The 13,654-nt window shown below is 38.0% G+C and overlaps 1 protein-coding gene across 5 annotated transcripts in view; it reads left to right on the top strand.

Annotated features, from left to right (window-relative positions):
* Positions 1-13,654, top strand: part of CUNH5orf46 (chromosome unknown C5orf46 homolog) — a 139,639-nt gene that overhangs the window by 111,909 nt on the left and 14,076 nt on the right. For 3 of the 5 annotated variants that reach the window (XR_010413060.1, XR_010413059.1, XR_010413061.1), the window contains one exon: positions 7,463-7,555. Coding sequence is in view for 1 of the 5 variants with exons in the window: in XM_064596126.1 (XP_064452196.1) it covers positions 12,189-12,258 (70 nt within the window). In the remaining 4 variants the exon portion in view is untranslated. Of the gene's footprint in view, positions 1-7,462; positions 7,556-10,780; positions 12,259-13,654 lie in introns of those variants that run through there. The other 2 variants (XR_010413062.1, XM_064596126.1) reach the window with 2 other exon arrangements.

The raw sequence follows: 13,654 nt of genomic DNA, 5'->3' as shown, positions 1-13,654 counted from the left end.
GTTGGTGTTATATCTAAGAAATCTTCACCTAACCCAAGGACATAAAACTTTTTCTCTATATTTTTTCTAGAAATTTTAGAGTTTACATTTTTTACATGTAATTCTCTGGCATATTTTGAATTAATTTTTCTATATTGTATAAGGTATAGAAAGTTTATTTATTTTTTTAGTATGGATGTCCAAATGTTTCAGTACCATATATTGAGAAGACTACTGTTTCTGCATTGAATGACCTTTGTACCTTTGTTCAAAATCAGTTGATCATATAAGTGTGAATATATTTCTAGACTCTAGTCTGTTTCACCAACATGTCTATCCTTTCTCCAATACAATACTGTCTTAGTTAATGAGCTTTATAGAAGTCTTGAAAGCAGGTAGAATGACTCCTCAAACTTTGTTCTTTTTTCCCTCAAAATTATTTTAGTTATTCTAGTTCTTCACCTTTCCATATATATTTTAAAATCACTTTGTCAATTTCTATATAAAATTACTTTGGAAACAATTGACATCTTAGCAACATTTAGTATTCCAGTCAATGAAAAAAATCTGTTGGTTTATTTTGGTCATTTTTTATTTCTTTCAACAAAATTGTATAGTTATCAGCATACATACCATGTAATATTTTGTTAGATTTATACCTGAGGGTTTTTTTTTTTTTTTTGGTGCTATTGGAAATGACATATTTTAATTTCCATTTGTGCTTTGCAAGTAGTGAGACATGCAATTGATATTTGCAAGTTAACGTTGTGTCCTGCAACCTTCTTAAATGTACTTATCAGTTCTACTTGCACTTTAATATTTTATATGGGATTTTCTACATAGACAGTCATGTCTCCTGTGAATAGAAACAGTTTTATTTCTCCCTTTCCAATCAGTATGCTGTTTACTTCTTTTTCTTGTCATATTGCACTGGTAAGGACCTCTATTACAATACTGAAAAGGAATAGTGAGAAAGGATATCTTTGTCTTGTTCCTGATTTCAGTGAAAAAACGTTTATCTTTCAACATTAAACATGATGTTAGCTGTGGGTGGTTTTTAGATACTCTCAAGTTGAAGAATTTCCTTTTTATTCCTACTTTGCTGAGAGGTATATGTATATAATGAATATTGAATTTTATTAATTATTTCTGTACTTATTGATATGATTATATGGTTTTTCTTCTTTGGCTAGCCATATAGTAAACTGCATTTATTGATTTTCAAATATTGAAAAGCTTTGCAGTCCAGGTATAAGCATTACTCGATCTGCTAGTACTTTCTTTGGGGGTTTTATGTTTATGTTTCCAAGGGATATTGATCTGTAATTTTTCTTGTATGATACTTTCTTTTTCTGATTGTGGTAGCTGAGTAATGTTGGTCTCATAAAATGGCCAAGAAGCACAATGAAAGATGCTCAGTATTACTAGCTATTAGGGAAATCCAAATCAAAATCAAAATTAGATAACACTTGGGGCACCTGGATGGCTCAGTCAGTTAAGCATCCTCCTTTGGCTCAGGTCATGATCCCAGGGTTCTGGGATCAAGCCCCACACTGGGCTCCCTGATCAGCAGAGAGCCTGCTTCTCCCCCTCCCTCTGCTGCTCCCCCTGCTTGTGTTCTCTCTCTCTTTCTCTCTCTCTCTCTGTGTCAAATAAATAAATAAAATCTTAAAGAAAAAAGAAAAAAATTAGATAACACTTCACACCTACTAGAATGATTAGAATTAAGAAGACATAGTAAAAAGGGTTGGTTCTGATATGGAGAAACTGGACCCCTCATACCTTGCTAGTGAGAATGTAAAATGGTGTAGATGTATTGGAAGAGTGGCAGTTTCTCAAGAGAGAACACAACAACACAACAAATGCTGTGTTATATGACACAGCAATTTCATTCCTATGTATACTTAAGAGAAATGAAAACATATATTTATTCAAATACTTATAAAGGGAATGTTCATAGCAGCATTATCTGTAATAGCCAATTAGTGGAAACAACCCAAATTCCTATTAACTAATAAATTATTAAACAAAATTCAGTATGTCCATACATTGGAATATTATTTGGCAATACAAAAGAATGAAGTATGATGCATGCTACCATATGAATTAACCTTGTAAACATTATGCTAAGTGAAAGAAGCTGGATACAAAAGGCCACATATTGTATGATTACATTTACATGAAATGTCCATAATAAGCAAATCTGTAGAGATCAAAAGCAGATTAGTGATTGCCTAGGGCTGGAGGAGAAGAGGATTAGGGAGAGGTGAGGAGTGGCTGATAATGGGGATGGGTTTTTTGGGGAGTAATGAAAAAAGCTATAAAATTGGTTATGACAACTCTGTGAATGTACTAAAAAACACTGAACTGCACATTTTAAATGGTTGAACTGTATGGTATGTGAATTATATCTCAATAAAGCCCTTAAAACATTTAGTTGGGAACTGGTCCCTCCTCTTCTATATTCTAAACGAGTTTTCTGTAGATCTATTATTATCAGTTCCCTGAATGTTTGATAGAATTCATTAGTGAAACTATCTTATCCTAGAGTTTCCTCTATTGAAAAGTTTTCAAATATGGATTTCATTCTTTAATAGATACAGAACAGTTCAAATTAGCTATTTCTTTCTGAATGACTTTCTTTCGTTTGTGTCAAGGAATGTCCATTTCATCTAAGTTGTCACATCTATGGACATAGAGCTGTTCATATTATTCCTTATTATTCTTAAATAACTGGGTCCTGATATTTGTAGTTTTTGTCTTCAATTATCTCTGCCTTTCTCTTTCTCTTTCCCTCTCTTTTTCCATCTCCCTCTCATCGACAAGTCCATTCAGATGTTTATCACTTTTTCAAAAAAAGTTTTTAATTATTTATTTGAGAGAGAGTGAGAGTGAGAGAGAGAGAGAGAGAGAGAGAAAACCCAAGCAGGGGGGAGGGGCAGAGAGATGGAGAAGCAGACTCCCTGCTGAGCAGGGAGCCCAATGCAGGACTCCATCCCAGGACCCTGGGATCATGACCAGAGCCAAAGGCAGACACTTAACCAACAGAGCCACCCAGGCGCCCCAGCTGTTTATCACCTTTATTATTTTTTCAAAGGGTCAGATTCTTACTTCATTAATTTTTCTCTATTCTCAACTTAATGGATTTATGCTCTTATCTTTATTAGGTTATTTATTTTATTTGTTTTGAGTTTAACTTGCTCTTGTTTTTTAGTTTCTTATGGTGGATGCTGAGCTCATTGATTTCCTTCTCTTTTAGTACAAGTCTTTAATGCTATAAATTTACTGCTAAACATTATATTAGCTGCCTCCCACAAATTTTCATGTTTATTTTTATCCAATTCAAAATATATTTCAGTATCTCTTGGGGACATCCTCCTTGACTCATGGATTATATGACTTTTTAAATTTAATTTCCAAATATTTGGAAACTTTTGACATAGTTGATTACTTAATTTCTAGTTTGATTCCATTACAGTAAAAAATATATTTTGTATTATTTCAATTTTTTTAAATGCATTAAGGCTTATTTAATGATCCAGCAAAGTCTATCTTGAACAATGTTTCCTTTGCAAAAGAAAAATGGTATTCCATTGTTTGGTGCAGAGTATTTTATAATGTAATTTAGGTTAATCTGGTTAATAGTGGTATTCAGGTTCTCTGTATCCTTCCTGATTTTCTATGTTTGTTCTATCAATCTGTAGATTGATTTCTAGTTTCTTTTAATCCCAAATTTCTTTTGATTAATGTTTGATGATATATATTTTTGCATTCACTTACTCTTACCTATGTCTTTATATTTAAGGTAAGTTTCTGTATACAGTATAGTCTGACAATCTCTGCCTTATTATTGATGTATTTAGAATGTTTACATTTAATGTAATTATTGATATGATTGCATTAAAATCCACAATGTTGCTAGATTTTTTTTAATTCCATCTATTCTTTCTTTTCCCCTCCTTTTCACATACTTTTTAAAAAAAGATTTTATTTATTTACTTGAGAGGGGGAGAGAAAGAGAGGGAAAGAGAGTGCACAAGACTGCAAGAGCAGGGGGAGGGAGAAGCTGACTCCCCACTGAGCAGGGAATCTGATGCAGGACTTGACCTCATGCCAGGATCATGACTTGAGCCAAGGGCAGATGCTTAACTGACTGAACCACCCAGGCACCCCTCACCTACTTTTGGATTAAATGAGTATTTTTATGGATCTATTTTATCTCTATTATTGACTCAACAGACTCAATCACTTTTCCATCAATGTATAATTTTCAAATTATAGTTTGACAATTTATAGTTTTCAAATCATTCTGTATTCACTACCTTATTTGATACCCAAAAAACCCTGTGATTTAAGTGTTATTATACTCTTATCTGGTGTGGATAAATTAAAATATATATGACTGACATAGGAATATTTATACTGTGAATTTAATGCTAGGTTCTTCATAATTCAGGGTAAAATTACTATTTTCATGTAATCAATTTATGCTTAATTTTTTTAAAGTCCCCTTCATTCTATCCCATGTGCCAAAGTGAGGCATGACCAAGTAAGTACCTATTCTGGAATGTTGCCTCCACCCTCGGCCACAGCTCTAGCTGCTAGAAAAACAAAATCCACTGGACTCTTTTTTTTTTTTTAAGATTTATTTATTTATTTATTTGACAGAGAGATATACAGCGAGAGAGGGAACACAAGCAGGGGGAGTGGGAGAGGGAGAAGCAGGCTTCCCGTGGAGCGGGGAGCCCAATGTGGGGCTCGATCCCAGGACCCTGGGATCATGACCTGAGCCAAAGGCAGACGCTCAACCACTGAGCCACTCAGGTGCCCCCAAATCCACTGGACTCTTAAGTACCTTTCTATTTATACCTCATCTCCTGGCCTGAGTTTTGGCTCTCATTTCAGTGGGAATCTAGGATCCTCTGCCACTAGCCCCAGTTGTCCATTCACACATCTAATGAACATCCATTGAATATCCACTGCATTTATTCAACACTGTCTACTTGCCAGTCATGATTGTAGGCAAAGAGTATCTGAGGATAAATAAAGTACAGCTCATGCTTGAGGAGCCTATAATTTAATGAAGGTGTCAAAAATAAAACAATAGCTTAGGACTCAAAATAATGCTTACTGTAATAGAGGTGTGTGCAAATGAGCCCACAGCAGAAGTGATTAATTTTGCCATGCATTAGGCCAGGGATGTGGTCACAATGTTTTTCTGAAGGATGAGTTGGTGGGAGTTGGATATTCCAAGTAAAATTAATGGAGTGATGGAATAACTAATACTCTGGAGGTATGCCTGGTGAGGCAAGAGGGGAAGCTGTATTCAAGAGTGGTGGGAGGTTATAATGCAGAGTAACATGTATTAGACACACATTATGCTAAGCTCTTTATAGCATGATCTCATTTATGCTCATAAAAATTTTATGAAGCTGACACTTGTTATCTTCATATTCATGATGGAAAACTAAAGTTCTCTAGTCACTATTAGGAACTGGAAAGATATTATATAATAAATAATTATATAATAAAATAATGAAGGTACAGAGACTGATCCTCCTTAGTGGACTGGATATAAACAATCTGTGTGAGCATTTCAGTACTTGCCAGGTAAATACTAGTCCTTATGAAGTCAGAAATGAAATCCAGGCCATCTGACTGCACACCTGCACTCTAAGACTCATTCTATACTATGACTAAGATAAAGTAAAACTATTGATTGAAAATAATTTATGAAGGGCTTTATCCACAAGCAGTAACGAGCCATGGAAATTATTAGAGAAGAGAAATGACAGAGCATATTAACATAATCATGTTTAGAAACAAAAATGACAGCAATGTTGAGGTGATAGGAGAGGTGTACATCAGGAAGACAAGTTATTATTTCAGCAGTCAAGACAAAGTCCCAAACTATGACACTTATGGTGGAAATGAAGAGAATTTGATAAATGTGAAGGCTATTTAATAGGAAAATTGATAGGACTTTGTGAACAAATGGGCTCCATAGTGAAAAAAGAGTTAAAGAAAATTTGCATTTCTAGGGGTGCCTGGGTGGCTAAGTCAAGTTAAATGTTGGCCTTCAGCTCAGCTCATGATCTCAGGGTCCTGGGATCGAGCCACTCATGGGGCTCCCTGCTCAGTGGGGAGTCTGCTTCTTCCTCTGACCCTCCCCCCCATATGTGCTTTCCCTCTCTCTCTCTATCAAATGAATAAGTAAAATCTTAAAAAAAAAAAAAAGGAAATTTGAATCTCTAACTCTTAAATTGATGGATGGCCATGTGCTTATCTGAGATTGTAATAGGGAAATAAGAACAGAGGAAAAACTAACTATGAACTTTAATACTTAGTGATTTGTGATTTCTTACACTTCCCAATATCCTGTTTCCTCTTCTCCCTCCTTTCCTCTCTCTCTCTATTATTTCTTCTTGGCATGTTTGTTAATTAAAGCAAACTTCAAGATTCAGTTAGCTCATTTTAATGTTCACTTCTAATACTACTGAAGAGTCTGAAGGTTCATTCCTAGAAACATGTTATGCTCTTCCATGCTTCTGTGCTTTTGTAGATGTCATGTCTCCCACGTGAAGTGTCTTCTCCACAACTTGCTTGCATAGTGAACACCCATAGACCCATTTTTCAAGGCCCCAAACAAATGATACCTCCATGATTGCCTCTTGAGATAATGTTAACCACTATATGATACACTCCCATAGGAATCTGTTCATAGCTCCCTTAGCATGTCTCATATTTAAATTATAATCATTTGGTTACATATTTGCCTCCTCAACAAAGGTGAGGTCAGGGACTAGTGTTTTACATTTTCTTGTCCCTCATGCCTAGCAGAACACCTGGCAAATAGCACAAGCTCAATAAATGTCCATTGAATAAGAAATTAATAAATTGATCAGTGGCATAAGGATTGACTAAGACAGAAGCTACATGTAGAAAGGTGACAAAGACTATGGTCACTCCTCAGCACATGGTCATGAAGGCCTGGGGAGCCCTTCCTGAAGCCACATTCATTCCTTCCAGAGCTGGTCTAAAATTTTAGCTAGAGGGAACCAAAAACAAGAGAGAGGCTAATGATTTGCTTATGAGGAACACAGGGGAAATATATGTCCCTGATGTGACATTAAAGAGGAACTAGGCCCCTCGATAACCTCCGACTTCCACTTTCCACACGTGATTTTCACTTCTCATGTACTAACTTTTAATCATTTATTTGACTTCCTCATCCTTGTCGTTCCCTTTCTGATCTGGGGTTAAATGCAAGAAAACACTGACGAGTGCCTACCCCTGTAGGGTTGCCAAGATTGGGCAGATACAAGTATAGGACACTCAGTTAAATTTAAATTTCAGCTGAACAACAAATATTTTTAGTATAAGTTTGTCCTGTGAAATATTTGGGATGTACTTATATGAAAAAATTATTCAGTATTTATCTGATATTCAAATTTAATTGGACATCTTGTGTTTTTTTCTATAGCCCTATCTCCAGTTTACTTTCTGCCAAGGATTAAGACACTCCATATCCTGCACTTCTGATACATCAAGCTGAGCTACAATAGAGGTGAATAAGGTGGGTCAGGAATCAGTGGGAAACCTACAGACTAATGGGAAAAACAAAGCAGACACAGATCTGTAAGCAAGCAGGCTAGTGAGTGCAAGCTTCCTTGTTTGACCCAGGCTCTTTGTCAGTAGTAGCCCTGAGCACATGCCAATGCAACATAATATAATAGTTAGGAGTGCAAACTTTGAAATCACACATCCTTGAGTTCAATTCCTTATGGTGGCTCACACATGATTTGTAAGCCTGGACAAATTATTTAATTTCTCCAAGCTTGAATTCCTTATATAAATTAGAATAATAACAGCAGCCTCCCACCAGCTTCACCAATATGTTGCATCTAGTATACCTGGACAGAGTTATCCACATTAGCCTATTACTATTATTAGCCCTAATGCCGCTTACATGGCTAACTGTCACTCCATCCTCTGGGACAACCCAAGGTAGAACAGGATAGGATAAGACAGGAGAGAAGAGCATAGGACAGAACAGAATAGGATAGGACAGGGTAGAATAATAGGATAGGGTAGGGTAGAATGGAATGGAATAGAATAGAATGATTAGTCTACCACTTATTTTTTACTTAGCATGCTCAAGGCACTGTGCTAACTGTATGCCTATATTTTCTCATCAAATACTCGTAACAACCCTGAGAGATATCATTATTCCTATTTTGTAAATATTGGATTCAAAGCATAAAGAGATTAGGAAATATTTCTAAGGTGACAAGGTCAAACAACTTATAAGTGGCAAATCTGAAACTTCTGTCTGATCCCAAAGCCCATGCTTAACCAATAACACATACATCAAAATCCTTCTGTGAGATTCCCAACCCAGATTGCAATTCTTTCCTGTATTAAGAACCCTGATAACTGTCATTTATGCATGGAAATGTCCATAGGAATTAAAGAGTTCCATATTCCTTTCATTCTCATATCTTCTTACCACACTAGAATGGCATTCCAAGAGAAGGACCTTATTTTTGTCTTCCCAGCTTGGAGAAACCATCTTTCATAACTTCAGTTTCTCCTCTACCTAAAGGCAAATTCATTTGCTTATGCCGGTGGAGTATAAGTCACATCTTCTAAGCTGCTATTTTTTTTTCTTTTTTTTTTAAGATTTTATTTATTTATTCATGAGAGACAGAGAGAGAGAGAGAGACAGAGGCAGAAGGAGAAGCAGGCTCCCCGCATAGCAGGGAGCCCGATGCGGGACTCGATCCCAGGACCCTGGGATCATGACCTGAGCCAAAGGCAGACGCTTAACAACTGAGCCGCCCAGGCGTCCCTAAGCTGCTATTAATATGGCACACATTATAGGCTCCTTATTTACAATAGCCAAGACATAGAAACAACCTAACTGGCCATCAGTGGATGAATGAATAAAGAGATCGTCTTACACACACACACACACACACACACAGTGGAATATTATTAAGCCATAAAAAAAAAACACAAGGAAATCCTACCACTTGTAACAACATGGTTGGACCTTGAAGGCATTATGCTAAGTCAATTAAGTCAGACAGATGAAGATAAATATCGTGTGATCTCACTTACATGTGGAATTTAAAAAACAACAATAAAAAAAACCAACATAGGAAAGTTGTTAATAAATCCTATGAGTTATCACAAGGATAAAATATTTTTCCTTTTTCCTTTCTTTATATTGTATCTACATGAGAAGATGGATGTCAGCTAAACCTATTGCAGTAATCATTGCACAATATATGTAAATCAAAACATCATGCTATATGCCTTGAACTAATATAGTGGAAGTATATCTCAATAAAACTGGGCAAACAATTAAATAAAGATTCTTTACAGCTTATCAGGTATTTTATCTGTTATCTCTCATATCCTTAAATACTGCAGACAAATAGGCAGAAAATTATAATATGTCCCAGTTTCACAGATGATAAATTATTCATTTATTTGGTATGTATTTTTTGGGTATCTTCTACATACACTATTCTGGAAACCAGAGCTGTCTCAGTGAACAATATAGACCAGAGTCCTTCCATCCTGGATTTTAACATCTCTGGGAAGAGACACTTAAATAATGAAACAAAAAATAATATTTAAATGCTAAGAAAGAAGAACACAGAGTATACAAAAGATTACAATAGAGGGATCTGAGTTACATTAGAGAGTCACAGTTTTCCTCAGAAAAGAGGCATTTTAACTGAAATCTGAAACTAAAAGGAATAAACCAACAGAAAAGAAGAGATAAAAATACAGCGAACACAGAAAACTGAGCATCAGGCCCAGAGAGTATTTAATCAGGATCATACAATGAGTCAGTGGTACCGACAGGAATAGCATCCAGCTATCCTGCCCCCTCAGTGTGGTGTTTTTTCCTTGATACCAGACCAATGAAAGCTTATTCAGGAACTTGTCTGCATGCCCCATTTAGCTGGTATCCTTGAGAACAGTAGGCCTCTCTTCCAGGTTGCAATATTAGAGTCTTTGCTTGCCTGTACAGTGTTCTTACGGTGAATTAGAGCCCCCTGAGGGCTCAAAGCTTGTACAAAGCAGAAGGTATTGTTAGCCTTTCCCATGCAAATACAGCCACATATCAGGGACCACAGCATGGCTAAAAGAGGAAGCTTGAGTGTTATTTTCCCCCTAAGACCACTGGACAAGCACAGTGCTCTCCTAAGCAGTGACCCTGATGGCATAAATCTAACTCATTGAAAGCTTCCTACTATGGACCACTATCTCTAGCTCACAACACTTTGTATAGGAGTAACAGGATCGGGGTCTTCTTAATAAGATAGTTTGGAGTGGGGCACCTGGGTGGGGTGCCTGGGTAGCTGAGTTGGTTAAGCGTCTGACTCTTGATTTCAGCTCAGGTCATGATCTCAGGGTTCTGAGATCAAGCCCCATGTTGTGCTCTGTGCTGGGTGTGGAAACTGTTTAAGATTCTCTCTTTCCCTCTGCCTCCCCACCCCCCAACTCTCTCTTAAAGAAGAAGCAGAAGCAGAAGAAGAAGAGGAAGAGGAAGAGGAAGAAGGAGAAGGGGACGGGGAAGGGGAAGAAGAAAGAAGAAGCAGAAGCAGAGGAAGAGGAAGAAGCAGAAGCAGAGGAAGAGGAAGAAGAAGAAGAAGAAGAAGAAGAAGAAGAAGAAGAAGAAGAAGAAGAAGAAGAAGAAGAAGAAGAAGAAGAAGAAGGAGGAGGAGGAGGAGGAGGAGGAGGAGGAGGAGGAGAAGAAGAAGAAGAAGAAGAAGAAAGAAGAAGGAGAAAGAAGAAGGAGGAAGAAGAGGAGGAGGAGGAGGAAGAAGAAGAAGAAAATAGGTTGGAGTGGGAGAGAAGACCTGGAAGGGTCCAAGCAGAGCTGCTTGATTGCTTTCAAGTGCAGCCTGGTGTCTACAGAGAAGTACTAACCTGAGTTAGAGAGCCATGTCCTGGCTCTGTGACACCAGACAAGCCTCCTGTTTCCATATCTCAATTAATACAATAGGGCCCTCTGTTACTCACAGTGTATATGTTTTGGTCAATCTGTAAGTTTAGGAACTAAAGCCTCATCCTAATTAACTAAATTTATAGCAGTTATCAGGATAACCAATATCATATAGACTTAAACTAAATTTTATCCCCTGAGTGTCTGTATTCAAGAGGAAATATATTTTATACCTGAGATACATAGCAGCATCTCAACCCTAATATTCTTTTTTACAGAGTGCAAAAATTTATTTTTCTTTACTTTTTTAAATATTTGCTATATGCCTTGAGTAGCATGTATTCAACTCTGAAAAAGACAGTCTTGCCCTGAAGGAACCTACAGCATATTGGCGGAGACATTTAGACACACACCTATCAGGCACATAGCGGAGCATCTACCTCTACCAGGAAGAACCAGAACAAGCTTCCCAAGGACGCAAAGTCAAAGCTGAGAACAATTAGAAGAGCCGTACGAAGCTCCCTGAAGATTCAGTAGTGAATAAAACACTCTGCCCTTAAGAGATTCATGGGCTAAAGAAGAAGAGAGCTCGTCAAGAACTTCATTCTCAAATAATATGTCAGGGTTCCAGAAGGCAGACGATAGAGCAGTTGTCTGGAGTGGGGTGGAATCATCATCATGAAGCTTTCACAGGGAAGGGGGCATTTGAACTTGAGCCTGAGGAATAGGAGGAATGTTCTTAGGGGAGATGATGGGGAGGATATCCCGGGACAAATAAAGAGCATGAGCTAAGGGCATGAGGCTGTGAATGGGCATGCCCACGTGGGGACAAGTAATTAGTTCAGAGCATGGAAAAACAAGCAGAGTACACAGGGAGGAGAGTAGGCACACCTCACCAATCTGATTTGTTGCCTGTTCCTTGGCCCTGCATAGTCATTCTGCCTGAGAGCCATCGGATAATCAATGCTGGCATTGTAACTACCTGTAAAGAGCTACTCCAGTGCTCTTTATAAAATACACATTAGAAACACTGACAGGGTTTTTCTTTCCCTATATGAAAAACTTTTGGTTTAAAAGATAGGGCAGGGTTCATTATAGAAATCCAAGCACAAGCTGTGCAGATATCTTGTGCAACAACCTAAATTCCATAGCAGATGATGTCACCTATAAATGCCTTATAAATGGAGCAAGTCTCTGAGAGCATCTGAACAGGTGATCTGCACCAATACCCAGCGCTACAGGCATGGCTGTCTCAGTGCTGCGGCTGACAATTGTCCTGGGACTACTCGTCTTAATCCTGGCTTGCCAGGCTGGTGAGTGCTTCTGAATGCGGCTCATGCAATATGCAGTAGTCAGCCAGGAGTCCAGGGAGGCAGCAGCACTGATCCAGGACATAAAGGGGAAAGAGGGAAAGGGGGCTTCGGGCAGTGCAGAAAGAGCATTGGACTAGGGAACTAGAGGCAGATCTAACAAAAAGAAAGTAGGATTTTCATTCTAACGTGCTTCAGTTACAGCCTCTATCCTCAGTGAGTGTATGAAGTTCGGGATGATCTTTTTTCTTATATATTCATGTAATACAGTGACACTATTATATTATAAATTTCTTGACAGCGGGGGGGGAGATTTATTTTTTGATGATTCTAACTAATAATGTTTAAAGGTAAAGAATATATACCTGGAGGGGTGCCTGGGTGGCTCAGTTGGTTAAGCCGCTGCCTTCAGCTCAGATCATGATTCCAGAGTCCTGGGATCGAGCCCCACATGGGGCTCCTTGCTCTGCGGGGAGCCTGCTTCTCCCTCTCCCTCTGCCTGCCGCTCCCCCTGCTTGTGATCTCTCTCTCTCTCTCTCACTATCTCTCTCTGTGTGTCAAATAAATAAATAAAATCTTTAAAAAATATATTAAAAAAAAAGAATATACACCCTGGAATAAGACTCCTAGGCCTAGCTCTACACTGATCAGGAATGTGACTTCAGGCATGTTATTTCACTTCTCTGGGCCTCACATGTTAAAGGGAATATCAGTAGTTAACTTTCTCATAAAGTTATCATGAAAATTGAATAAAATTGAACAAGAGACAAAAGTCCGGTCCTTAATAAGCACCCAGTAAATAGTAACTGTTACTGTTATCACGTATTATCTCATTTGAGTCTCATAATAATCCTCTTAAGTAAACATTCAAAGTTTTATCATTTCCCTCTCAGCAGGTTAACAAACAAAGCTTGCAGAAGGAAAGTCACTTGGGCAAAGACACAGGTAGAAGAGGCATACCTGGGACTGAAACCCCAGGTCCTTCGATTCTGTCCATTATGACTAAGCGCCTACTTCTTTCGTGTCTGTCCCAAGCACATAGAGGACCACAACACAGCTTGTAAGATTCCCCTTAACTTATTTTTGGCCTGCAGAAGGTGGTGAGCTCTTGACTTGTCTTTATTCAGAAGGATAGGTCAGAAAACAGCCAGTGCAAATAGTTTAGTAACAGAGCCTTTTGAAATGTTCTAAATGTAACCTGGCAGAACTCAACACTACTAGCCAGCCACTGTGCACCAGCAGAACATAGAGGCAGGTACCCTAATGGAACCGCCACAGAGATGGCCTCAGACACCACCGTGACCGTCAACATCCGGAGTCATTGCTACAGTAAAGCGAAAGATGAGATTTATATTCTAAGGACCAGTCCCCAGCTCTGTCTCTCATGAACTCTGAAACT

This window comes from Mirounga angustirostris, unplaced genomic scaffold, assembly GCF_029215605.1.
Source record: "Mirounga angustirostris isolate CCGP_5_RB_7025 unplaced genomic scaffold, mMirAng1.0.hap1 SCAF_7, whole genome shotgun sequence".
Classification (NCBI taxonomy): Eukaryota; Metazoa; Chordata; class Mammalia; order Carnivora; family Phocidae; genus Mirounga; species Mirounga angustirostris.
The sequence above is the reverse complement of the archived record's forward strand: the minus strand, read 5'-3'. Positions and strand labels throughout refer to the sequence as shown.